Source organism: Dromiciops gliroides, chromosome 2 (assembly GCF_019393635.1).
Source record: "Dromiciops gliroides isolate mDroGli1 chromosome 2, mDroGli1.pri, whole genome shotgun sequence".
In the NCBI taxonomy this organism is placed as follows: Eukaryota; Metazoa; Chordata; class Mammalia; order Microbiotheria; family Microbiotheriidae; genus Dromiciops; species Dromiciops gliroides.
This window is the reverse complement of record NC_057862.1, coordinates 266,534,603-266,560,616: the sequence shown is the minus strand read 5'-3', so window position 1 is coordinate 266,560,616 and position 26,014 is coordinate 266,534,603. Positions and strand designations below refer to the sequence as shown.

Below are 26,014 nucleotides of genomic sequence, written 5' to 3'. Positions count from 1 at the left end.
CTCCACCCCCATGTTTTTAGGTCAGGTCCCCACATGAATTCCCTCCTTTGTATGAACACCTGGGAGTGATTAGCCTTCAAGAGGTTTGAAGTCTATTAGAATCAAGCATAACAAGGGAAAAACTCCCTTAGCTTTTTTTCATTCTAGGCATGAATAATATCTGAAAGTTAATCATGTTAACAGGGTGTTAAAAGCAGGGCTTAAGATTAACCAGGTGGGGAATAGCACAGTGGTTAAGAGGATCCTATTTTAGGCTATGCCAAGGTCATCCCCAAAACTTTCCCTAGGTATAGATATCCAGCTTTAGCAGTTCACAGACTGCAGCACTGGCCATTTTCTTTTTTTTTAATTTCCCCTGTTTAGAATTTTATTTACATGTAAAAACAAATTTTTAGAACAATTTTTTAAAACTTTATGTGTCAACTTCTCTTCCTCCCTCCCTTCCCACCCTCCACCTCCAAGAAGTCAAGCAATTCAATATAAGTTTATACATGAGTAATCATGGAAAACATCTCCACATTAGCTAGGTTGTGAGAAAAAACAGATAAAAACAAAACTTCAGATAAAGGAACTGTCAAAAAATGCTTCAATCTGTTTTCAGATACCATCAGTTCTTTCTCTGTAGATGGATTGCAATTTTCATAAGTTCTTCAGAGTAATATTGCTGAATATAACCACATCCTTCACAGCAGATCATCTTATACTATTGCTGTTACTTTGTATACAGTACATTTCACTCTGCTTCAATTCATGTAGGTCTTTCCAGGTTTTTCGGATAGCATCCTGTTCATCATACCTTTTATATAATACCTTAAACTTGACAAAGAATTTTCTTCACACTAGCCTGGCAGAGTAGGTACCATATGTTTTGCCATTATAGTCAATCATCATAACTGTTTCCCTCCATCCTATTCCCTTCCCATGATATTTACTCTATTTTCTATCTTCTTTTTACCCTATTCCTCTTTAAAAGTGTTTTGCTTCTGACTGCCCCCTCCTCCGCTCTGCCCACCCTTCTTTCACCCTTCCCTCCTTATCTTTTTCCCCTCCTACTTTCTGCAGGGTTAGATAGATTACTCTTACCAATTGGGTGTGTATGCTATTCCCTCCTTGAGACCGTTCTGATGAGATTAAGGTCTTTGAACTAATTCTGTGTTCTAAATTTTCTTCTTCCCTCCCTCCTCAACCCTCCCTATGAAATCAAGCAATTCAATATATGTCATACATTTACAGTTATGCAGAACATCTTCACCTTCCTCGAAAGTGTTTTGCTTTTTACTTCTCCTTCCCCCAATCTGCCTTTCCTTCCTTCCCCTTCAACTTTCCCTCAGGGCAAAATATATTACTATAACCACTTGAGTATGTATGTTATTCTCTCTTTGAGCCAATTCTGATGATAGTAAGGTTCACTCACTCCCTCACTCCTTCCCCCTCTTCCTCCATAAGCTTTTTCTTGTTTCCTTCATTTGAGGTACCTCTCCCCTTCTCTCTCCCCCATGCATTCCTCCTACCCCTTAACCCTATTTTTTTTTTGTGGGGCAATGGGAGTTAAGTGACTTGCCCAGGGTCACACAGCTAGTAAGTGTTAAGTGTCTGAGGCCAGATTTGAACTCAGGTACTCCTGAATCCAGGGCCAGTGCTTTATCCACTGTGCCACCTAGCCGCCTCCCCTCAACCCTATTTTAAAGATGCCATCATGGGTTAGCTAGGTGGTACAGTAGACAAAGGAGGCCCCGAGCCCAAATCCAGCCCCAGACATAAGACACTGCTTGCCCCACAAAAAACAAGGATAAACCAAAAATTAATGCTTTACAGATATCATCCCTTCATATTCAGTTCAGACCTGTGTCTTCTGCCTAAGTGTATACCCTGATACTGAGAAAGTTCTTACGAATTCAAAGTATTATCTTCCTATGTGGGAATGTAAACAGTTTAATCTTTTAATATCCTTCATGATTTCTTTCTCCTGTTTACCCTTTTATGCTTCTCTTCAAATTTTCTATTTAGTTTAGGTCTTTTTGTCACAAATACCTGAAAGTCCTCTTTTTCATTGAAGTCCCATTTTTCCTCTGAAAGATTACGATCAGTTTTGCTGTGTACATGATTCTTAGCTGTAGTCCCAGTTCCTTTGCCCTCTGGAATATCATATTCCATGCCCTCCATTCCTTTAATGTAGATGCTGCTAGATACTGTTTTAGCCTTATTGGAGCTCCACAGTATTTGAATTCCTTTTTTCTAGCTGCTTGCAATATTTTATTCCTGACCTTGGAGCTCTTGAATTTGGCTATAATATTCCTAGAGTTTTCCTTTTGGGATCTCTTTCAGGAGGTGATTGGTGGATTCTTTCAATTTCTATTTTGCCTTCTGCTTCTAGAATATCAGGGAAATTTTTCCTGGCAATTTCTTGGAAGATGCTGTCTAAACTCCTATTTTGGTCATGGTTTTCAGGTAGTCCAATGATTTTCAAGTTATCTCTCCTGGATTTATTTTCCAGACCAGCTGTTTTTCCAAGGAGATATTTCACATTGCCCTCTATATTTTTATTCATTTGGATTTGCTTTATTGTGTTTTGGTTTCTCAATAAAGTCACTAGCTTCCATTTGTTCATTACTAATTCTCAGGTAATAATTTTCTTCAGAGAGCTTTTGTATCTCCTTTCCCATTTGGCTTTTTTCTCATGACTCTCCTGCATCGCTCTCATTTCTCTTTCCATTCTTTCCTCCACCTCTCTAAATCTTCCTTCTATCTCTCCTACTTTCTCTTCAAAGTTCCTTTTGAGCACTTTCATGGCCTGAGGCCCATTCATATTTTTCTTGGAAGCTCTGGATGTAGGGGCCCCAGTGTTGCTGTCCTCTTCTGAGGGTGCATCTCAATCTTCCTTGTCACTAAAGAAACTTTCCATAATTCTCAACTTTCTTTGCTTGCTCATCTTGCCATTTTTTACTTGACTTTTAATTCCCTCTTGCACTGGGGCCCTCCTTCCAAGCTACACTGTCTCGAGCTTCAGAGGGGCCCAGATGTTTTGTCATCTGAAGGAAGGCGGATTTTTCTCTCACCTGGCCTGTTCTCTGGTCTGAAGATAACCTCAAGCCAGCTTGCTAATTAACCGGCCAGCAGAACTTTATGTGCTGTGGTGGTTCTTAGCTCTGACAAGCCTGCACCCCTCCCCCACCTGGGCCTCCTGCTGCTCACGATTTCTTCCTGGTTCCCTGCTGGGGTGGGATAGCTGAATTCCTTCTTAGGTCCCACAGATACCCTTGTATTTCCCCCCTTGCCAGCCGTTCAGCCCTCTCACCCGACTGTAAGCTTAGTTCCAGAAGACGCTGGTGCTGCAGCTGATTTGGAGGCTTGGGGGTAAGTTCCTCTGGCACAGCGTACCTGGGGTCTGTGTTGGTGTGATCGTGGGGTTGGATTCTCCTTGCAGCCCAGCACAGCCCTCTCTAATCTGTCTTTGGCTGGAGAATAATCTCAGCTCATCTTTTTGTGGGTTTTGCTGCTCCAGGGGTTCTTTTATTGCTGTTTTGGGGGTAATTGTGTCAGAAGCTCTGTGTATTTAATGTCTTTCCTCTTCCATCTTCATACCATTTTCTACTATTGGCTTTATGACAATTCAAAAAACTATTCCTGTAATCAAAGCTCAAAACAATAGTAAATTACAGTCCTCCAAATTTTTACCTCATATAGCAAAATTTCACTAACCACAACTTAGGGCTTGAATATCTTCCATGATGTTTCCCTAATAGTTAATATTTCATTTATCAGACATATGGCAAATACCTGATATATAATAGCCAAAAATTTTCAAATAAAATTTTTCTATTATAATAAACATTATTAAGTTTTTAAGTTTTCAAATATCTATTTTTTAATCATCTCTCCAATTCATGTGTGACACTATCCAGATTAAAACATTTTGTCTAACAGCATTTCTGTCACAATGGTCTCTCAAATTTCACAATATAAGAGAATGTAAAAATAGAAAACCATAAACAATACCATTTATTTAAAATATGAAACAAAACTTCAGGTGACATTAATTCAGTTAATTGCATTTCCAAGTTATTCCATATAAAATCATTAATCTTACTACTTTTGGCATTTTAGACATACTTCAGAGTTATCAGGCATGGATCAATTACATTCAATTAAAGAAATAATAATGTACTGCTTAACATATGATCCTCACAACAACTCTGGGAGGTGGGTACCATTATTTTTTTTCTCTTTTCAGTTCAGGAAACTGGGAAACTGGGAAACTGGGGCAAATAGAGATGGTAACTTGCTTGAGGTTACATAGCTAATTAATTTCTGGAAGAAGAATGTAATTCAAGTTTTCCTACCTTTTTCCAGCAATTTTGCAAATACTGTGCAAATACTGTGCAAAAATATTTATAGCAGCCCTTTTTGTTGGAGAAAAATATTGGAAACTGGGAGGAAGCCCATCAGTTGGGGAAATGGCTGAACAAATATTGGTATATAAATGTAATGGAATACTATTGTGCAATAAGAAATTATAAGCAGGCAGATTTCAGAAACACCTGGAAAGACTTGCAAATACAGATGCAAAGAGAAATGAGCATAACCAGAAAAATATTTTACATAGTAACAGCAATAGTGTAGGATGATTGGCTGTGAAGGATGTAGTTATTTTCAGCAATGCAGTGATCCAATATAACTCTGAAGAACTTATGAAAATTGCAATCCATCCATAGAGAAAAAACTGATGGTATCTGAAAACAGATTGAAGCATATTTTTTTGACAGTTCCTTAATCTAAAATTTTGTTTTTATCTGTTTTCTCTCACAACCTAGCTAATGTGGAGGTGTTTTCCATGACTACTCATGTATAACTTATATTGAATTGCTTGAGTTCTTGGGGGTGGGGTGTGGGAAGGGAGGGAGGAAGAAAAGTTGGAACACAAAGTTTTAAATTGTTTTCACACATAATTGGGGGAAAACCAAAATTCTAAATAAATGGGAAATAAAGAAATCAAGGCTATCTATAGTCATATGAAGTGTTCTAAATCACTTTTGCTTAGAGAAATGCAAATTAAAACAATTCTGTCTCACACTTATCAGGTTGACTAATATGACAAAAAATGGGAAATGATAAATGTTGAAGAGAATGTGGGAAAATTGGGACACTAATGCACTATCGGTGGAGCTTGTGAACTTTGGAGTTGTGTCCACCCATTCTGGAGAGCAGTTTGGAACTTATACCCAAAGAACTATAAAACTGCACATACCCTTTGATCCAGCAAATACCACTACTGGGTCTGTATCTCAAAGATATCAAAAATATTTTACAATTTTTAACATCCATTTTTAAAACTTTGTGTTTAAAATTCTTTTCCTTCCTCTGCCCTCCTTTAAGAACTCAGGCAATTCAGTATAAGTTATATATGTATGTAGACAGACGTGTAAAACATTTCCATGTTAGACAGGTTGTGAAAGAAAACAGACAAAAAAACTTAAGAAAAGGAAACTAAAAAAAATTATACTTCAATCTATATTCAGACATCATTGGTTCTTTCTCTCAGATGGATAACATTTTTAATAAGTCTTCCAGAGTTGTCTTGGATCACTGTGTTGCTAAGAATAGCTAAGTCATTCACAGCTGATCATCTTACAATGTTGCTGTTACTTTGTATGCAGTAAATTTCACTTTGCATCATTTCACGTGTCTTTTCAGATTTTTCTGAGAGCATCCTGCTCATCATATGTTCCATCATAATCCCATCCCACAATTTGTTCAGCCATTCCCCAATTGATAGGCATCTCCTCAATTTCAAATTCTTTGCACCAGAAAAGGGTCACCATAAATATTTTTGTATATGTAGGTCCTTTAACTTTTTGTTTTTTATCTCTTTTTGGATAGCAACCTATTAGTAGTGTTACTAGGTCAAAGAGTATGCATGGTTTTATAGCCCTTTGTCCTGTGAGATTGAAAATTGGATATACGAGCATTAAACTCCCCCTTTTAACTTTTCCCTTATATTTATCTATCTATCTATCTATCTATCTATCTATCTATCTATCTATCTATCTATCTATCTATCTATATCTCCCAGACCACTAAGAAAAAGAAGCCTCTGAGCTTTAATCAGTGGGGGATTAGTTTTTATTTCTTGGGAATTAATTAGACAACAAAAGATGATACCGATTAGGGAAATAGAAAAGTAGAAATACAAATGAATAATCTTAGATCTAAGCTTAGTCTATTTTCCTTTATAAAACTCACCGAATTCCAAACTGCCCTCCAGGCCGAGAACCAGCACACCACCCAAAGCTGAACACAAACCGCTTGCGCTGCCACGGCTAAGTTGAAAAGCCAGAGAGAGAGTGAACTTTGGTTCCTCCCTCAGTTTTAAGCTGGTGTGCCGGAAGTTCATCGCGGTCTCCTCCCCAAAAGGGAGGTCCTTCAAAAGCCGCTTCAGTAGCATGCGCTCAACTCTCAAGTTATTCAGCTAAAACTTCCATTTTTTGCCACAGTCCATAGTTTCAGATTGCTCTACAGAATGTTTGAATCAGTTTACAACTCTACCAACAGTGTATTAATGTCTCATTTTCCCCATATTCCCTACATTTGTCATTTTCCTCCGCTGTCCTATTATCCAATACTATTAATAGGTATGAGGTAGTGTCCCAGACTTATTTTGACTTGCATCTTTCTAATCAATAGTGTTAGAGCATTTTTTTATATGGCGATATTTAGCTTTGATTATTTAATTGGAAAACTCTTCATATGATCATTTATCAATTGGGGAATGGCTCTTATTTTACTGTTTGACTCAGTTCTCTATGTGTTTGAGAAATTAGGCCTTTGTCAGACAAACTTGCTTCAAAATTTTTTCACAGTTACTATTGCTATCTGTATTTCCCTCCATCCTATTCCCTCCCCATGACATTAATTCTATTTTCTATCTTCTTTCACCCTTTCCCTCCTCAAAGGTGTTTTGCTTCTGACTGCCCCATCACCCAATCTTCCCTCCCTTCTATCATCTCCCCTTATCTCCTTCCCCTCCTACTTTCCTGTAGTGTAAGATTACTATCTTTGAGACAATTTTGATAAGAGTAAGGCTCACTTCTCCTTACCTTCCCCATCTTCCCCTCCACTCCAGCTTTTTCTTGCTTCTTTTAGGTGATATACTTTACCCCATTCCACCTCTCCCTTTCCCTATCTCTGAATGCATTCCTCTCTCACCCCGTAATTTTATTTTTTAAAAAATATCATCCCTTCATATTCAACTCACACCTGTGCCCTCTGTCTAAATATACTCCATTCAGCTGCCCTAATAATAAGAAAGTTCTTATGAGTTAGAAGCATCATCTTCCCATGTAGGAGTGTAAACAGTTTAACCTTTTGATTTTTTCCCTGTTTACCTTTTTATGCTTCTCTTGAGTCTTTTATTTGAAAGTCAAATTTTCTATTCAACTCAGGTCTTTTCATCAAGAATACCTAGAAATCCTCTCTTTCATTGAATTCCCATTCCCCCCTGAAGAATTATACTCACTTTTGCTGGGTAGGTGATTCTTGGTTGTAATCACAGTTACTTTGCCTTCTAGAATATCATATTCCAAACCCTCTGATCCTTTAATGTAGAAGATGCTAGATTTTGTTTTATCCTGACTCGTTGCTCCACAATACTTGAATTGTTTCTTTCTGGTTCTGCGCAATATTTTCTCCTTGATCTGGGAGCTCTGGAATTTGGAAGTTATCAGCAGATTTTAAAATTTTCTATTTTACTTCTGGTTCTAGAAAATCAGGGCAATTTTCCCTGATAATTTCTTGGAAGATGATGTCTAGGCTCTTTTTTTAGAAACAAACATTTATTTTATTTTCTATTTACACATAAGAGTAGTTTTTAACATTCATTTTTATAAGATTTAGAGTTCCAAATTTTTCTCCCTCCCTCCCTCCCTTTCCTCCCCCCTCCACAAGATCACAATCAGGTTTTATATATATACAATCCACAAATGTTCTTTGTATCAGTTCTTTCTATAGGGGTGCGTAGTAAGCTTCCTCATTAGTTCCTTGGAATTGTCTTGGATCACTGCACTGCTGAGAGTAGTTATGTCATTCACAATTGCTCATTGAACAATATTGCTGTCACTACGCACAATGTCCTCTCATCTCTGCTCACTTCACTATACATCGATGTTCATCAGTCTTTCAAGGTTTTTTGGGGATCATCCTGTTTGTCATTTCCTGTAGCACAAGACCATTCCACTACAATCATATAACACAGCTTTTTCCATCATTCCTCAATTGATGGACATTCCCTTGATTCTCAATTCTTAGCTTCTACCAAGAGTTGCTATAAATATTTTTTGTACAATTTTTCCCCCTTTTCTCTTTTTCATGATTACTATTGTTAACTGTTTCCCTTCCATCCTCTTCCCTTCCCCATGATATTTATTCTGTTATCCATCTTCTTTCATCCTATCAGTCTTCAAAAGGGATTTGCTTCTGTCTGTCCCCTCCCCCACTCTGCCCTTCCTTCTTTTGCCCCTCTCTCTTTATCCCCTTCCCCATCTATTTTCCTGCAGGGTTAGAGAGATTACCCCACCCAATTGAGTGTGTACATTATTCCCTCCTTGAGGCAATTCCAATGAGTTCAAGGTCTTTGAGCCTTTTCTGATGAATGTAAAATTCATTTACTGCCCTGCTCCTCTCCCATCTCTTCCCCCCCTCCATAAGCCTTTTCCTGTTACTTTCATGTAGGATTTCACTTCTGCCCTTCCCCCTCCCCCAGTGAATTCCTTTCACCCCTCAATTTAACCCTAAAGATGTCATCACCTAGCTAGGTGACACAGTGGACAAAACATCACCCCTGGCCCCAGGGGGATCCCAGCCAAAACCCAGCCTCAGACACAAGACAGTCACCCACTGTACGACCCCTGGTATGTCCCCCAGCTCCAATTTTTTAATGGTTCTCTAGGGTCTTGTATGTGAAAGTAAAATTTGCCATTCAGTTCAGGTCTTTTCATCACAAATATCTGAAAGTCTTCTTTTTCATTAAAGTCCCATATTTTCCACTGAAAGATAATGCTGAGTTTTGCTGGGTAGGTGATTCTTTTTTTTTTAGTGAGGCAATTGGGGTTAAGTGACTTGCCCAGGGTCACACAGCTAGTAAGTGTTAAGTGTCTGAGGCTGGATTTGAACTCAGGTACTCCTGACTCCAGGGCCGGTGCTCTATCTACTGCGCCACCTAGCTGCCCCGGTGATTCTTGGTTGTAATCCCATTTCCTTTGCCCTTTGGAATATCATATTCCATGCCCTCCGGTCCTTTAATGTAGAAGCTGCCTGATCTTGTGCTATCCTTACTGGGGCTCCACAGTACTTGAATTCTTTCTTTTTGGCAGCTTGCAATATTTTCTTCTTGACCTGAGAGCTCTGGAATTTGACTATAATATTCCTAGGAGTTTTCCTTTTGGGACCTCTTTCTGGAGGTGATCAGTGGATTCTTTCAATTTCTATTTTAGCTGCTGCTTCTAGAATTTCAGGGCAGTTTTCCCTGAGAATATCTTGGAAGATGGTGTCTAAGCTTTTTCCTTGATCATGGTTTTCAGGTATACCAATAATTTTCAGATGATCTCTCCTGGACCTATTTTGCAGGTTGGCAGTTTTTCCCAGAAGATATTTCACATTGCCCTCTATGTTTTTATCCATTTGGATTTGCTTTATTGTGTCTTGGTTTCTCATAAAGTCACTGGCCTCCATTTGTTCAATCCTCATTCTTAGGCAATTATTTTCATCAGAGAGCTTTTGTACCTCCTTTTCCATTTGGCCAATTTGACTTTTCAAGCTGTTGACTTTTTCCTCTTGTCTTTCCTGCATCACCCTCATTTCTCTTTCCATTTTTTCCTCTACTTCTCTAACTTTATCTTCAAAGTCCTTTTTGAGCACCAATATGGCCTGAGACCAATTTGTATTTTTCTTGGAAGCTTTAGATATAGGGGCCCTGATGTTGACATCTTCCTCTGAGGGTGCCCCTTGGTCTTCCTTGTTACTGAAGAAACTTTCTATGGTCCTCACCTTTCTCTGTTGGCTCATCTTGCCTTTCTTTTACTAGACTTTTAGCTCCTTAAAGTGGGACACTGTTTCTAGGCTGTAGTATTCCAAGCTTAAGAAGTCCCCGGTGGTATGATTTAAGGAGAATCAGGTTCTTCACTCACCCGGCCTGTTTCCTGGTCCTAGATGACCCCAGACCAACTTGCAATGAATTAGATTCAAGTGAAGCAGGAGTGTGCAAAGTCACCAACCTCATTCTCTCCTCCTAATACAAACTATAGCAATGTAGATAGAAATAACTTAGTGCTAAACATACTGCTTTATGCTGTAAAACATGGTCATTTTTTGTGTAGGTGTCATGTGCTGCTGAGAAAAAGGTATATATTTTTTTCATTCTTCATTCAGTTTTCTCCAAAAGTCTGTCATATCTAACTTTTCTAATATTCTTTCCACCCCCTTAGTCTCTCTCTCTCTTTTTTATTGGATTTATCAAGTTCTGAGAGAGGACAGTTGAGTCCCCTCACTATTATAGATTTGTGATTTCTTTCTGTAACTCACTTAAATTCTCCTTTAATAATTTGGCGGGGCAGCTAGATGGCGCAGTGGATAGAGCACTGGCCCTGGAGTCAGGAATACCTGAGTTCAAATCTGGCCTCAGACACTTAACACTTACTAGCTGTGTGACCCTGGGCAAGTCACTTAACCCCAATTGCCTCACTAAAAAAAAAAATAATTTGGATGTCCACATAGTGCATATTGTCCTTCTTTATCTCTCTTCTTTTTTGCTTTTGCTTTGTCTGAGATCAGGATTGCTACTCCTGCCTTTTTTTGCTTCAGCTGAAACATAACAGATTCTTCTCCATCCCCTTACCTTTACTGTGTGTGTGTGTGTGTGTGTGTGTGTGTGTGTGTGTGTGTGTGTGTGTGCTTCAAGTGTGTTTCTTGCAAACAACATATTGTAGGATTCTGGTTTTTGATCTACTCTGCTATTTGCTTCCATTTTATGGGAGAGTTCATCCCATTCAGTTATGATTACTGTGTATTTCCCTCCATCCTATTTTTCCTCCTGTTTGTCCTCTCTCTTCTTTCACTCTCCGTCCTCACCAGTGTTTTGTTTCTGGCCACCTCCTCTGGAATCTCTATTCTCGTCTGTCAATCCCTCCCCACCCCTGACTTAATCTCCACCCCTCCTATTTCCCTGTCTAGTAAGATAGATTTCTATATTGGGCTGATTGTGTATCTTTTTTCTTCTTTGAGGCAATTATCATGAAAGTTCAAATGATGCCCTCTGCCCACCCTCCTGTCTTCCCCTCTGCTCTATTAGGTTTTTTGTGTGAAATAAGTTACCCCCTTCCTTCTGCACCTAGTATACACCTTTTTCTTATGCCTTAATTTTTTTTGTCACTTTCAAATTCCTCTTATACCCAAACCCTCTATGTATATTCCTTCTAGCTGCTCTATTATTGGTACAATTCTTAGGAATGACAAGTAACATCTCCCCATGTAGTGATATAAACAGTTTAGCTCTATTGAATTCCCTATGCTGTCTTTTTCCTTTTTGTTTCATGCTTCTCTTGAGTCTTATTATTGGAGGTCAGATTTTTTGTTCAATTCTGGTCCTTATGAAAGCTTGAAATCCTTCTATTTCATTGAACAACCATTTTTCTCCTTGAAGTAATATGCTCTGTTTCACCAGGTAGGTGATTGTTGGTTGTAGTCCTAGCTCGTTTTCCTTTGAATATTATGTTCCATGACCTCTGATCCTTTCATGTAGAAGCTGCTAATTCCTGTGTAATCCTGCTTGTGGTTCCCTAATATTTGAATTGTTTCTTTTTGTCTACTTACGGTATTTTTTCCTTGGCCTGATAGTTCTGAAATTTGGCTCTAATGTTCCATGGAGTTTTTATTTTGGGATGTCTTTCCTGAGGTTATAAGTGGATTCTTTCAATGACTATTTTGCCCTTTGGTTCCAGGATATCAGGACAGTTTTTGTCAATCTTTTCTTTTCTTTCTTTCTTTTTTTCCCCCAGGGGCAATGAGGGTTAAGTGACTTGTCCAAGGTCACACAGCTAGTAAGTGTCAAGTGTCTGAGGCTGGATTTAAACTCAGGTCCTTCTGAATCCAGGGCCACCATCCACTGTACCACCTAGCTGCCCCCTCATGGATATTTTATTGAAAGATGCTGTCCAGGTCTTCCTTTTCATTATGGTTTTCAGGTAGTCCAATGATTCTTACATTATGTTTCCTGGATCTATTTTCCAGGCCAGTCATTTTTCCAATGAGATATTGTACATTCTATTCTATTTTTTTCCATTCTTTTGGCTTTGTTTGATTGATTCTTGATGTTTCATAGAGTCAGTAGCTTCCACTTGCCCAGTTATAATTTTTAAAGAATTGTTTTTCTCAGCTTTTGTACCTCCTTTTCCCTTTGGCCAATTGTAGGGAAAAACAATAACACAGAGATATTTTCTTCAGTGGATTTTTGTATCTTCTTTTCCATTTGGCCAATTTTGACCTTTTAAGGAGTTGTTTTCTTTTTCCAATCTATTCACTCTTTCTTCATGATTCTCTTGAATAATTTTCATTTCTTTTCCCAATTTTTCTACCTCTCATTTGATTTTTTTTTTTTTTTGGTCAGGGCAATGGGGGTTAAGTGACTTGCCCAGGGTCACACAGCTAGTGTCAAGTATCTGAGACCAGATTTGAACTCAGGTCCTCCTGAATGCAGGGCCAGTGCTTTATCCACTGCACCACCTAGCTGCCCTGTCTCATTTGATTTTTAAGCTCCTTTTTGAGCTTTTCCATGAGTTCTTTCTGGGCTTGAGACTAATTCCCAATTTTCTTTGGGGCTTTGCCCATACATGTTTTGACATTGTTGTCTTCTGAGTTTGTGTCTTGATCTTCCCTGTCATCATAATAATTTTCTATGATCAGATTCTTTTTTTTTCTCATTTTTTCTGGTCTTTTCTCTTACTTTTAAATTTGTACTCTGCTCTTGGGGTTTAAGGGGTACTGTCCCAATTATACTGTTCTTGTGCCTGGGGTTAGGCCCTGGCTGTTTGCCTGGTGCTGTAATTGATGTTGCCCTGACGCCCACATGGGACCTTACTGTCATGCTGCATTGAGTGTGTAGTGGGTGGGGTGGTTGGCGCTGCCAGAGGCTATAGGGGTGTTGCAGCTTACCTGGTGGTGAGCTAAGGCATCCCATGCTAGTGGCTGCCTGGCTATGCTGGATTATGTGGGTGGTCCCCGTTTTCAGCTGTGATGAAGCACTTGGTAATTAAACTGCTGGTAGCTGTCTGTCTTCCCCAGGCTATGCTGAAGCATGTAGCAGTTCTCAGAGCTAGCTTCAGCCTGTTCCCCAGGCTTTGCTGAGGCACATGGGAGGTCGTGGTGTTGGGATTTGCCTGCTCTACCACATTGGGTCTCAGGATCTCCCACTAGTTTGCTCAGGCAGGGCTTGCTGCTGCCTTTCTGGGATGCTTCCTGTCCTGGTCTATGCTCCCCTATTACCCAAGTGAAACAAACCTTTCTTGATGACCTTCCAAGTTTCATAGGCTAGAAGATTATTTCACCCCCATCTTTTTGCTGGTTCTGCTGTTCTAGGATTCATTTGAGGGTGCTATTTACTCTGCTTACTCTGATATGTTGGCTCCCACAAGTCTTTTTTCTTGTTTTCTTATTTCTTTCCTTATTTGGATATGCAAATAACTTTTCTTTTCCTCATCTTTTTCAGAACATAGAGCAGTAATGGAAACTGCTTTTGTATATGGTACTGCTTATCAGTTTGTATTAACTACAGAAACTGCCCTTTTGGAAGGAATTGGGTATGTATTTTAGGTACCTTTCCAAATTGTGAAACATTTATTCACTTATTTAAAATCAGTTGATAACTGAAAGAGAAATATTTTTTTTTATGTATGAGGTATTTTATTTTTTCCATTACATGTAAAGATAGTTCTCAACTTTTGTTTATACATGCTTTACAATTTCAGATTTTTCTCCCTCCCACCCCTCCCTCCCCCCTCCCCTAGACAGCAGGTAATCTGATATAGGTTATATCTATATATCTCTATACATATACATATATATATATATATATATATACACACACACATATATATACACATAATAACATTAATCCTATTTCTGCATTAATCCTGTTACAAGAGAAAGAATCAGAGCAGTGATGCAAAACCTCAAAATAGAAAGAAAAAAAAAACCAACAGCACCCAAAACAAAAGAAATAATATGGTTCAATCAGCATCTATACTCCACAGTTCTTTCTTTCTTTTTTTTTGAAAGAGAAATATTTTAAAGGCAACCTAGGTTTCTTCTTTTGAGATACATGTGTGAAAGAAATTTTTAAAATCTTTTTATTTCTAATAACTGCTGTGTTAAAATATATAAAATAGTTAAGCAACATAATGGCTATAACAAATAAAATTTCTCCTTTCCCATTGGAAAAAACACTTTTAGTAAGACACTGTTCTGCCTGGATAGTCAAGACAATAATCTAAGCATCCAATTAAAGCTTGCCAAAATTTTTAATCTGAATGGCCTAACAAGGCTACCAGAGATTACCTCAATCTCCTAGTCTTTAAACAATTGTTAAATTACTGTTCTACCATAATATTCTTAATTTTTATTTATAATTTTCATAGAATATTTTCTCATTAACATTTATTTTCCAGTACAGCCAATAGTTATTTTCCTGACAAGAAATGTGTTAAATAAAAGTACCTCACATTGACATATGATTTATAGTTTCCAGAGTGATTTTCTTGCAATATCTTGTGAACTAGATAGTAAAAAGCATTATTATTATTATTATTATTATTTATTCCCATTTTATAATTGTGAGATTTGAGGCCTAATGGAGGCTGTGACTTGTCTAAAGTAAGATGGTTCTTAAGTGTCAGTCTGGGTTTTCTGATTAGAAGTCTAATTTTTTTACATATGTCACAACTTGAGGCATTTTAATTCTCTTTTTAAAAATGAATATTACTCAAATTTCATTTTTTTGGGAGACTATCAGAAAGGAGACAATTGCTACAAGTTTTTGAGAGTTGGGAATTACCAGAAGTTTTTAGGAGTTTAAATAATTTCAATTTAAATATTAGAATAGGACCTGGAAACTTAAAAACAAAAACCAAAAAACTAGGAACACTGATTCCAGGGGCTGGGGTGGGGGGTGGGGGTGGGGGTGGGAATCAGCCCAGGACCACATAGTAAGTAAAAATCAGTTTTGATTGAAATAGAATAAGTCACCTCATTTCTTTTTTGTTTTGGGGGGGTTGATTTGGTGGGGAAAATTTAAAAATTAGAAATGTATATCATATTGAAAAAATATAAATCAGCACAACAGTTCCATATTAAGGAAAAGCTAATAAGTGACAGGAGAAAGATAGGTAAGGAGATACTTAAGAGCAGAAAGGGGACAGAGAGAAAACCAGCCTGAAGGCAAGAAAGAAAGAGAGAGGCCAGCATTTCTTATTCATCTAATCCCTATTCCTTGTTTTCCCTCTGCCCCCTCTATCATCTCTCCCCTGTGGCTTGATTCATGAAGCCCAGTAAGGAATTAACTTTTTGATATGTTTATTTTGAGAAATATTTTTCTATCTTTGAGCTATTTTGTTTTTATATTCAAGTGCACTATTAAACTTGATGGGAAGCAATAGTTGTGATGAATGAAAAGTTCAAGAGGCATAATTTCTGGGTAATTAATAATTTAATAATTATGGATAGCAAATAATTAATAAAAATGTAAGGTCAGTGGCATTCTTAAAAGCCAAGAGTGATCTTGGAGGCTGCTGGATATTTAAATACCCTTGGAAGAGTGAGTGTTTCCTAACAGGTTACAACAGGTATTGTTTCTTGAGATAAATCAATTCTGATTGGTTAACAATTAATGAGAGAATGAATATTATAATGAGAAGTGGGCTTATTCTAATGATGGGCTGGCTAGTAACTAAATGAGAAAATAGGGGGAAAAACCTGAATCTGCCCATATTAGTAGTTGTTTATTAATAATTTTTTTCCTCATAGTTGCTAAATTCTACCACATTTAAGTGTTTATACACACAGAGGGCAGCTAGGTGGCACAGTGGATAAAGCACTAGCCCTGAATTCAGGAGGACCTGAGTTCAAATTTGGCTTCAGACCCTTGACACTTACTAGCTATGTGACCCTGGGCAAGTCACTTAAACCCCATTGCCCTGCCCCCACCCTCCAAAAAAGACATACATAGTATCAGATGGGTTTGTTCTTTCAAAACATGATTTTTGAGTTTGAGGTAAGATTAGAAAGTTTATTTGTATTTCATTAGATAATTTTATTTAGTATATCTCAATGAAAATACTAATGTATGTTTGAAAATAATTTGACTAGAAAGTGATACTCCTCCATTAAAATAAAAACCTTTTGTTCCATTGCTAGGTTTAGAAACTGTCTTTTGAAAGATTTCATTTGCAAATTGTTGGAGAAAAATTAATATTGTTCAGAAAATAGTCTTCAAAATGTTAGTTAATGAAGGTTAAGTTTATTTCCTTCTCTAGTAAAGAATAGTGTAAATTTTTTAAAAAATTATTTTCCTGGGGCAGCTAGATGGCGCAGTGGATAGAGCACTGGCCCTGGAGTCAGGAATACCTGAGTTCAAATCTGGCCTCAGACACTTAACACTTACTAGCTGTGTGACCCTGGGCAAGTCACTTAACCCCAATTGCCTCACTAAAAAAAAAATTATGTTCCTTTTACTTTTATGTAGGAGTTTTTGTCTTTTTAACAAAATCTATTGTGATCATAAAGCATGGAAGATATGGAGGCATAAAAGTACCTATACCATTGGATTCCTCAAATACACATATGTACACAGGTACATTGAATCTTAGACAATAAACAAGTTTATCTGTCTTTCATTTTTAGAGCTGAAAACTCTGATGTAATATCTGGAAGTCTTTTCTTCTTTCACTGTAAACTTGTCTTAGACTTGACTCAGAAGTGCCAAAAGACTCTATTAGAACAGCCATTGACTATATTAAACATTCATCGATTTCTCAAGCTGATGGATGCACCCTTGTTGGTATGTAATAAATCACAAGTATAAATTCATAATACTTTTATTTTATGAATATGAATCTAACCTAGATGAATTACTTTTCCAAAGCAGTTGCTATGTACATTGCTTTTATTTATGTTAGGATCCTAGAGAGAACTTCTTTTATTTATTTTATTTATTTTTTTTAGTGAGGCAATTGGGGTTAAGTGACTTGCCAAGGGTCACACAGCTAGTAAGTGTTAAGTGTCTGAGGCCGGATTTGAACTCAGGTGCTCCTGACTCCAGGGCCGGTGCTCTATCCACTGCGCCATCTAGCTGCCCCAGACACTTAACACTTACTAACTGTGTGACCCTCGGCAAGTCACTTAACCCCAATTGCCTCACTAAAAAAAAAAAGTGGAATAGGGAATATATTATTTATAGTATTCTTCAGGGAATCTATTTATGATAGCCTGGAAGGTATTACTGAACTCTGTATATTCTTGAACATAAGTATAGCATGATTATGTACTGGGGATGTATGGAGATAAGTAAATACAAAGTAATTTCAAGGAGAAAGTGTTAAAAATTGGCAGGGGACTAGAAGGTAGGTGTTGTTAACGAAAGACCCTTAGGCTCATAAACAGATGTGAAATGAAAGAGTCTAGACGTTCACCAATTGAAAGCATTTATTGTCTGAGAGGAAAAAAAAAAAACCTGTAGAGGAGATCCTACAAGGAAACAGGGAGGGAGAGAGAGTTCTCAACTTTTCAAAGGGGAGTATAAAAAGGGTAAGATATAGTTTTTAGAGGTTTTTGGGCAGGGGTGGAGAGGACATCTGTAAACACATTAAGTCAGTTGGCAGGATGTTTAGAAAGTCCTAAGCAAGGTCTTGATTCAATAGCTTCTGCTCAAGATTGCTCTTGAGTTGATCAAGGCTGGTTCTGTGGTTTCTGGCAGCTATAGGAGTTCACTCACAAAGGATCAATGGTATGTAAGGCAGCTCTGAGCCTCAGATATCCTTCTAATTAGCTGGTTATAATAAGTGCTAACTTGTCATGGATCCTTTTATATGTATTCTTTTTTTTTTTAATTGTTTTTTTGGTTTTTTTTTTTTTTTAGTGAGGCAATTGGGGTTAAGTGACTTGCCCAGGGTCACACAGCTAGTAAGTGTTAAGTGTCTGAGGCCAGATTTGAACTCAGGTACTCCTGACTCCAGGGCCGGTGCTCTATCCACTGCGCCATCTAGCTGCCCCTATATGTATTCTTAATAGTAATTTACTTTTTTTTTTTGGTGGGGCAATGGGGGTTAAGTGACTTGCCCAGGGTCACACAGCTAGTAAGTGTTAAGTGTCTGAGGCCGGATTTGAACTCAGGTACTCCTGAATCCAGGGCCGGTGCTTTATCCACTGCGCCACCCAGCCGCCCCCAGTAATTTACTTTTAAATTCATTTTCATTGTTCCATTGTTATCCTTTCCATTCTCCATATGCTTACCATTGCTTTTTGGGGGGAATAGGATGGGTGGGGATAAAATTTTTATTATACCAATGTAAGGAATTAATCGTGATTTGGGGTTTCTATGACCCCATCTTTGACTAAAATTAGAAACCCCAGTGTGCACCCGTGTGGGCTGACCTCGTGCCGGGCACCCACACGGCTACATGGGCCTGGCCAAATTATACTGTAGGGAAGCTCCGCCATGAAGGGAAGCCTGGTGAAGGCAAGTTAGGTGGTTTTTGGCATCCAGAAGCTAGCCAGCTTGCATTTGTAGAGCTGCTTCCTAGTTCTGTCAATCAGGGCTGTCAGCCAGTTAGCTTAGGGCTGTGTGTGTGAACGGCCCTGTTTCCTGTGGGAGAGGGGGCTTCTGGGAGAGAGAAGGGAGGAGAGGTTTCACTTTGGTGTGCGAGAGAGAGGGAGTGAGACACTGGTGTGGCGGACCTGCAATCTGGACTGGGGAGCACTGCGTAGCTGGTTCTCTTTGGAACTGCTGCTGATTCTGGGTGGTGGTGAGCTTGCGGGTTGTATTTTTTCCTTCCCTATTCCCTTTTTCATTGTCCCTAGCTTTATTAACCTCACCTGTGTTTTAAATTTGTTCCCATTAATAAACCCTGTTTATTGAAAAGAGGCTGCTAATCTATATCCTTTCTTACCCCAATATTACGGAGAGCTGCCCAATTAACTCTCCCCATACTAAATTCAGCCCTTACACCAAGCTTTTAATTACATGTTGTTGTTCAGTTGTTTAGTCATATAGAACTCTGTGTGACCCCATAAACCATAGCATGCCAGTTTTCTTGACAAAGATACTGGAGTAGGGCAGCTAGATGGTGCAGTGGATAAAGCACCGGCCCTGAATTCAGGAGGACCTGAGTTCAAATCTGGCCTCAGACACTTAACACTTACTAGCTGTGTGACCCTGGGCAAGTCACTTAACCCCCATTGCCCTGCCAAAAAAAAAAAAAGATACTGGAGTGATTTGCCATTTCTTCCTCCAGTGGATTTAGTCCAACAGAGGTTAGTGAGTATCTGAGGCTGAATTTGAACTCAGGATTTCTCAGGAAGGAAATGGCAAATCACTCCAGTATCTTTGCCAAGAAAACCCCATACAGGGTCATGAAAAATCAGACATACCTGAATTACAACAGCAACTTCCTGACTCTAGGCCCAGTGTTCTATCCACTGAGCCAACTAGCTACAATAGGTAAACAAGTTTGTTAGTTGGTTGTTGTCCTTTTTTCTTTTTTGAGAGAAATACAGTGCAAGTGAAAATAAATAAGTTTAATGCTGGAAAAAATTTCATTTTGTATTATGGTATAAAATGTACTGTGATTATTAAAATATGTATTTAACAATCTTACCTGCAGAATGTAAGTTGATTTGTTTAGTCTTTGTAAATGAAGAAGAAATCAAATGCAATAATAATAGGAGGATATATGTTGCAAGTGAATCCTAAAGCATAAATAAGTATTTCAAATACTAACTGCTATGCGGTAAGAAGGGAATAAGAAAAAATCCAACTCTTATCTCTGTGTTGTGACTACATAAAATTGACAGTTGTTGCCAGTGTAAATGGATGTTTTAGTGTCAAAGCTCCATTCTTGGCAGCATGTTGAAAATATGATTAAAGTTAGTAGAGGAGATGGAGTAAGTATCTGAGGTTTCTTTCAATAACACTGAACTTCAGCCAACTTTCTCTGTCTACTACCATAAGTCTGACAGGTTCATCATTCATCCTGTGGTACATAGAGTAAAAAAAAGTCCTTACCAACAGTAAGGCATGTTGGAATTTTGTTAATTCTCTTTAGTGGTTGGAAAAAACAAAGTAAAACAGCTCTATAATATCTCACACATGAGAAGTGAGGAAATCCTTAAATAAAAATCCTTTTTGAATGGGGAAAAAGGATTCCCTCTCAAGTTCAGGCCTTAGGGTTCACTCTTTCAGCCAGCCCCCATACTCAGACCTGAGTAGGTCTGGTTCCCAGAGGGCAGCTTGCTTTTTCTCCACTTATGATTCTAGAGATAACCCTAAGGATCTGGTGTTTTTTTCCTAGTACTGTATACTTCATGAACCCCCACCATTATGCTCTTCCATTTTTTATCAAGTTAGTATCAGTTAGCTAGCCAGACTTAATTAGTTTTTAGACATAGGTATTCACTAAGGTGGTATAGTAAAAATAATTGGTATAAAAGTTTAGAGAGCAAAGAGTGACTCACAGCTCCTAAAGTTGCTGGAAATTCTTTTCTTCTCTTTGTGGACTTCTCATGAAATTCTCCCTCAATATGGTGTAGTTTTCTTTTGGCCCCTTTAGATTCCAAAGCTACCTTTATATTTTGTTCTCAGCTCCCAATATAAACATTTCCATCAGCCACTGGTGTTCTAGAGACACTTCAGTGATGTTCATGAGAAGTCCAAAAAGACTTAAGATATTTTAATGTTTACAAAATGATCCTTTGGTTAAAAGTGGGGAGAGGAAACAGAGATTGTCTACTCTCCCTTAACTAGAGGATGACCTTGTTAAGGGAGCAATTTTAACTCCCTTTTAGAGGCTTGGCTAAAGTTACTCTGTCTTTGAGGCTGGCCTGTAACTCAAATTCTGGTTCTAAATTGGCATTGCTCTTTTATCCAAGTTTCATAGGGCTTGACTGAATCTCTTCAAACTATCCCAGTATACTTTCTGTGTAGCTTCATTTTATTTATTTCTATGTCTTGGAACTACTTTACTTTTTCCCAACTTGGTCATCTAGATTTTTTGCTCTTTAACAGATCTCTATATCTACACACAGTTGAAATTTTAGTCCTATATCATCATCAAATTGGTCTCAAACTCAGCATTTCCAAAACACAACTTCTCTTTTCCCCAAACAGTATCCTCTTCCAAAGGTAGTTCAGGGCACCACCTTCCTCCCAAAGGTTTGCATCTTTGGTATAATAACTCTACTCTCTTTCACCCCATATATCCAATTAGTTGTCATATTTGCAATTTTTGCCTCCATAAATCTTTTACATCCAACATCTTATCTTCTCTTTACTTACACATCTACCATCTTAGGTTAGGCCCTCATTAATTCTTGACTAGTTTATTTCAGTGGTCTTTTAACGGTTTCTTTTGCCACAAGTCTCTCTTCTTTCCAGCTGTCAAAACAATTTACCTTAAACACAGATCTTACCATTTTATTCCCTTACTCAGGAAATTCTAGTGGCTCCTAACTGTCTCTAGGATAAAATACATTTTTTTTGTGGGTAGCTTTTAAATTCCTTTATAACTTGCTGCCAACCTGTTTGATTGTACATTATACCTCCTCCCACCCACTGCAATGCAGTCACACTGACTCTCTCTTCCTCACATATGACATTTCATTTCCTTTTACCATGGCTTTACACTATCCCCTATGCCTAGAATCTATTCTTTCCTTGCCTCTAGCTCCTTCCCTTCAAGATGCAAGTCAAGCACCACCTTCTGTTAATCAACCAGTCCATAAGTCAAGTGTTTAAGTGCCTAAGATTTGTTGGGTACTGTACCATCCACTGGGGATATGCAAAGATTAGATTGATCTCTATGCACAAAGATCTTACATTTTAATGGGAAAGACAAGTATATATAAAACTCAGACAGCATAAGTATAAAATTAAGAAATAAGAATTATATGTATTCTCTGTGTATATACATATATATACATATGTAGATATAGATAGTTATTAAATATAATGTAGTTTCAGAAGGGAAACATTATATGGAATGCCTTTCCTGATTCTCCAAAATGAAAGTTCTCTCTTCCTAACTACCTTGTATCTATACTTTTTATGTTTGCTGTACAAATTTAAATACATATGCATATACGTATGTATACACACATATATACACATACTTGTCTCCTTGATGATAACATAAACTCTCTGAGAAGTAGGAAGTTGATTTCTTTTGAGGGGATAGGGCAATGAAGGTTAAGTGACTTGCCCAGGGTCACACAGCTAGTAAGTTGTTGTTTTTTAAAAAATCTTTGTATTGCCATCCCTTATCACATTTTCTGGCAAGGAGTAAGCTATTAACATATACCTGTTGATTGATCATTGCATCAATATAAAGCCTTTAAGCACATGACAGTCTAGTGTTTTACTCACTTCTCCTGACTCACTGGTCAAGATGGGGGAGTTGGAACACTCAATGTTCTACATTGCCACTCCAGATTCTCCCTCTCCCTCTATCATTTAATATCCTCTCTTCCTTTAAAGTTCACTCAATCCACCTTTACCACTCACTTTTCTGGTAATCACAATTTTGGTAGCCATTATCTGCTGACCTCCAGGACACTCTTTTTCTACTATGAGTTTAGTGCCTAGGTCAGTCTTTTCTCTTCCCCAACCCTTGTCTCTGTAATAGGGGACTTCAGGGCACATTTTGATCCTTCCTTAAGCACCCTTATGTCCCAAATCCCTAAATTGCTCTTCCCATGAAAAAAATCCAATTTCTCCACCCTATTTCAGCTACACACAGAGATAGATATGCTTTTTTTGCTTTTTTGGTTTTTTGGGCAGGGCAATGAGGGTTAAGTGACTTGCCCAGAATCACAAGCTAGTTAAGTGTCAAGTGTCTGAGGCTGGATTTGAACTCAGGTCTTCCTGAATCCAAGGCCAGTGCTTTATCCACTGTGCCACCTAGCTGCCCCGATAGATATGCTTTTGATCTCATGATCACTTAGAAATGGTCCACTTTCTTGTTTATAGACTGAAATTTCCTTGTCTGATCATACTCCATTGTCACCCCAAATGATTTGTCTTCAGCATGATCTCTAATCCCCTGGTCCCTCAGTTCCTCTCCCAGACTATTACCCCTACATTGGTTACACTTTTCTCCCTTCCTCATCTTGACCCCTTAGTGAATCAGGTTAACTATACACTGTCTTCTTCTCTTGAATCCCTTGTTCATTATTCTGTCACTAATCTTGCTCTTCCAAGTCTCAGTACTGGATTGCTCCCACCTTTGTTCCTACTCATGTACTGTTGAAGATAGCAGCAGAAAATCACAAAACTCTGCTAATGGTGTCCACTACAAACTTACTCTAAATAACCTCAACTGGGCCCTTGGGACAACAAGGCAATCTTTTTTATGCTTTCCTAATTGATTTATTCCACTCACCATTGTAACTTGTTGAGGCATTTTTATCAATATATTTCTTTCTGACTAACTTTTTTGGGGGAAACATTTTGAATTGAATAACTATTCTCTAAAGCCTAAGCTCTGTCTGAAGAAATATACAAATATCTACTTAATGCTTATAGCAGCATCTTTGTACATTTGTTTTAAAGAAAATTCATATATTATTTTAAGTTGATATATGTCATACTTTATTGCAATTTTAAGTTTCACATTGGGAATATCAGGCTAAGATAGAGATAGAAAATTTTCAATTAATGTTATATTTGGTTCACAGATTCTTTTCTTTCATGGTGGCTATCTATTTTTATTAATGCTTAAATTATGTAAGAATAGGAAATTTATTTATTATGTTCATTTATTTTAAATATCAATGTAAAAAACTACAAAACAGTAGTGTACAACTTACTCTTTCTTTTTTCTTATAAAGACTGAAATTACTGAAGATCCTGAAAAAGTTTCAACTATTCATCTTCAACTTGGTTTACCACAGATTTTTATTCTTAGTCAAGAAAACACCTATGAAATGGATAAGAGAACCGCAGAAATAGTCGCTTGGCGCCTCCTGGGAAAAGCAGGAGTCACATTGTTGTTAAAGTATTGTAAAATTTGATTACTTTAAATCATAATGTTTTCATGTATAAATTTACAGCATTTTCTTAAATGGAAATCCTCATTACTTATAATTATGTCAAATCCATAACAAGTAGAAATAAACCAATAGCTATCTAGATAAAATCTCCCTAATAATTAGGTAAAAATCTAATTTTTAAAATATACATATTTGACCTGCTTATAAAGGACTCCCAAAAAAGATAGTAGATTACCATGATAAGGAAGAATTCCCAACTAAAGTTTTATGAGGAAATTTGTGTCATTTGTTAGTAATCTTTCTCATAATAATTAAGCATTGCTTACAAAGATTTACTGTTTGTTAGATTTACTGTTTGTTAGATCAAGGGATGTCTGCTCTTTATATGAAGTAACTTAAAGATTGATTTTCATTTTGAAATAGGGACTCCTCAGATTTGAACATTCCTGCTCATATCAATGTCATCTTCAAAAGAGCAAAAGAGGTTAGTCATTGTTATTCTAAAATCTTGCTTATTCATCATTATGGGTAATAGAAAAATGTATGCAAGCTCATTAATTTTGTTTTTTTAGGTCAACTAAATTCTCCCTTTCAACTAAAAATATTATAGATCAGTAATTGAAATCATCTCATATCAACAGAGAATCTGGTACCAAGTTTCATTTGTTAGTAGCACAGTGGCCTTTGGGAAATCTCATTGTATTGTGTAGATGACCCTAAGTTCTCTTAAGGCAATAATAGCTTTTTGCTGCTTATCATGTCTAATGCCTTCCAATTTTTTTTTTCAGTTTCATGCTAACCTTTTATTTTTTCCTAATCAGGTCTCCACCACAGTCCCCAGAGCAGTTATTAAAAAAAAAAAAAAACTATTCTTAACTTCTCAAGCTATATCCCTTATAATGTCCCCATTCCTCTTAGCATAAGCCTCATAAGTTCCTAAAAAATTTGAAACCATCTGTTGAAAGCTTCCTCTCAGCACAATTCCACATTGCAAATCATCTTAGCACCATACTCCATCTTTTCTTCCTTTGTTCTAGCCTTGTAAGATGAGGTAGCCTTTCTCTCCTTGTGTCTTTGATCTCAGCTCCTCCCATCTCTAGGGATTTCCTTCTTTTCCTCCCCGCCCCCCCCCCCAATAATTCCTTCTCCTAAATTATTATTTTCTCTTTATCTATTGGCTCATTCCTTATTGTCCTCAATATTTAAAAAGCAAAAAAACTTGACTTTTTGCTCCCTTTCAGAGTCAATTATTTTTTTAATTTAAATTTATTTTAAACATTCTTTTTTAAAATTTTGAGTTCTAAATTCCCTTTTTTCTACTCTTACTCTAATTATTGAGAAGGCAATATTTCAGTCATCTGAAATCATGCAGAAATCGTACATGGCATGTTAGCCATGTTGCCTCCAAAAAAAGAAAAAGAAAAAAAAAAGCAAGAAACATAAATAAAATGGAAAATGTATGCTTCAATCTGTACTCATAGTTCATTAGTTTTCTCTCTGGAGGTGGATAGCATTTTTCATCATCAATCCTTTGAAATTGTCTTGGATCGTTGTTTTGATCAGAGTACCTAAGTCTTGCACAACTGGTCATCCTTATGATATTGTTGTTACCATGTAGAGTGTTCTCCTGGTTCTGCTCACTTAATTCATATAATTCTTCCTAGATTTTTGGTTTTTTTCTCTTAATATTTTTTCCTAATTATATGTAAAGACAATT

General features: G+C 37.5%; 1 protein-coding gene across 9 annotated transcripts in view; it reads left to right on the top strand.

Annotated features, from left to right (window-relative positions):
• TXNDC16 (thioredoxin domain containing 16) overlaps positions 1–26,014 on the top strand; it is a 169,287-nt gene that overhangs the window by 69,021 nt on the left and 74,252 nt on the right. For all 9 annotated transcript variants that reach the window (XR_006354987.1, XM_043988163.1, XM_043988161.1 and 6 more), the window contains 4 exons: positions 13,751–13,841; positions 16,939–17,095; positions 24,136–24,302; positions 24,721–24,781. Coding sequence is in view for 8 of the 9 variants with exons in the window: in XM_043988163.1 (XP_043844098.1) it covers positions 13,751–13,841; positions 16,939–17,095; positions 24,136–24,302; positions 24,721–24,781 (476 nt within the window). In the remaining variant the exon portion in view is untranslated. The remainder of the gene's footprint in view (positions 1–13,750; positions 13,842–16,938; positions 17,096–24,135; positions 24,303–24,720; positions 24,782–26,014) is intronic.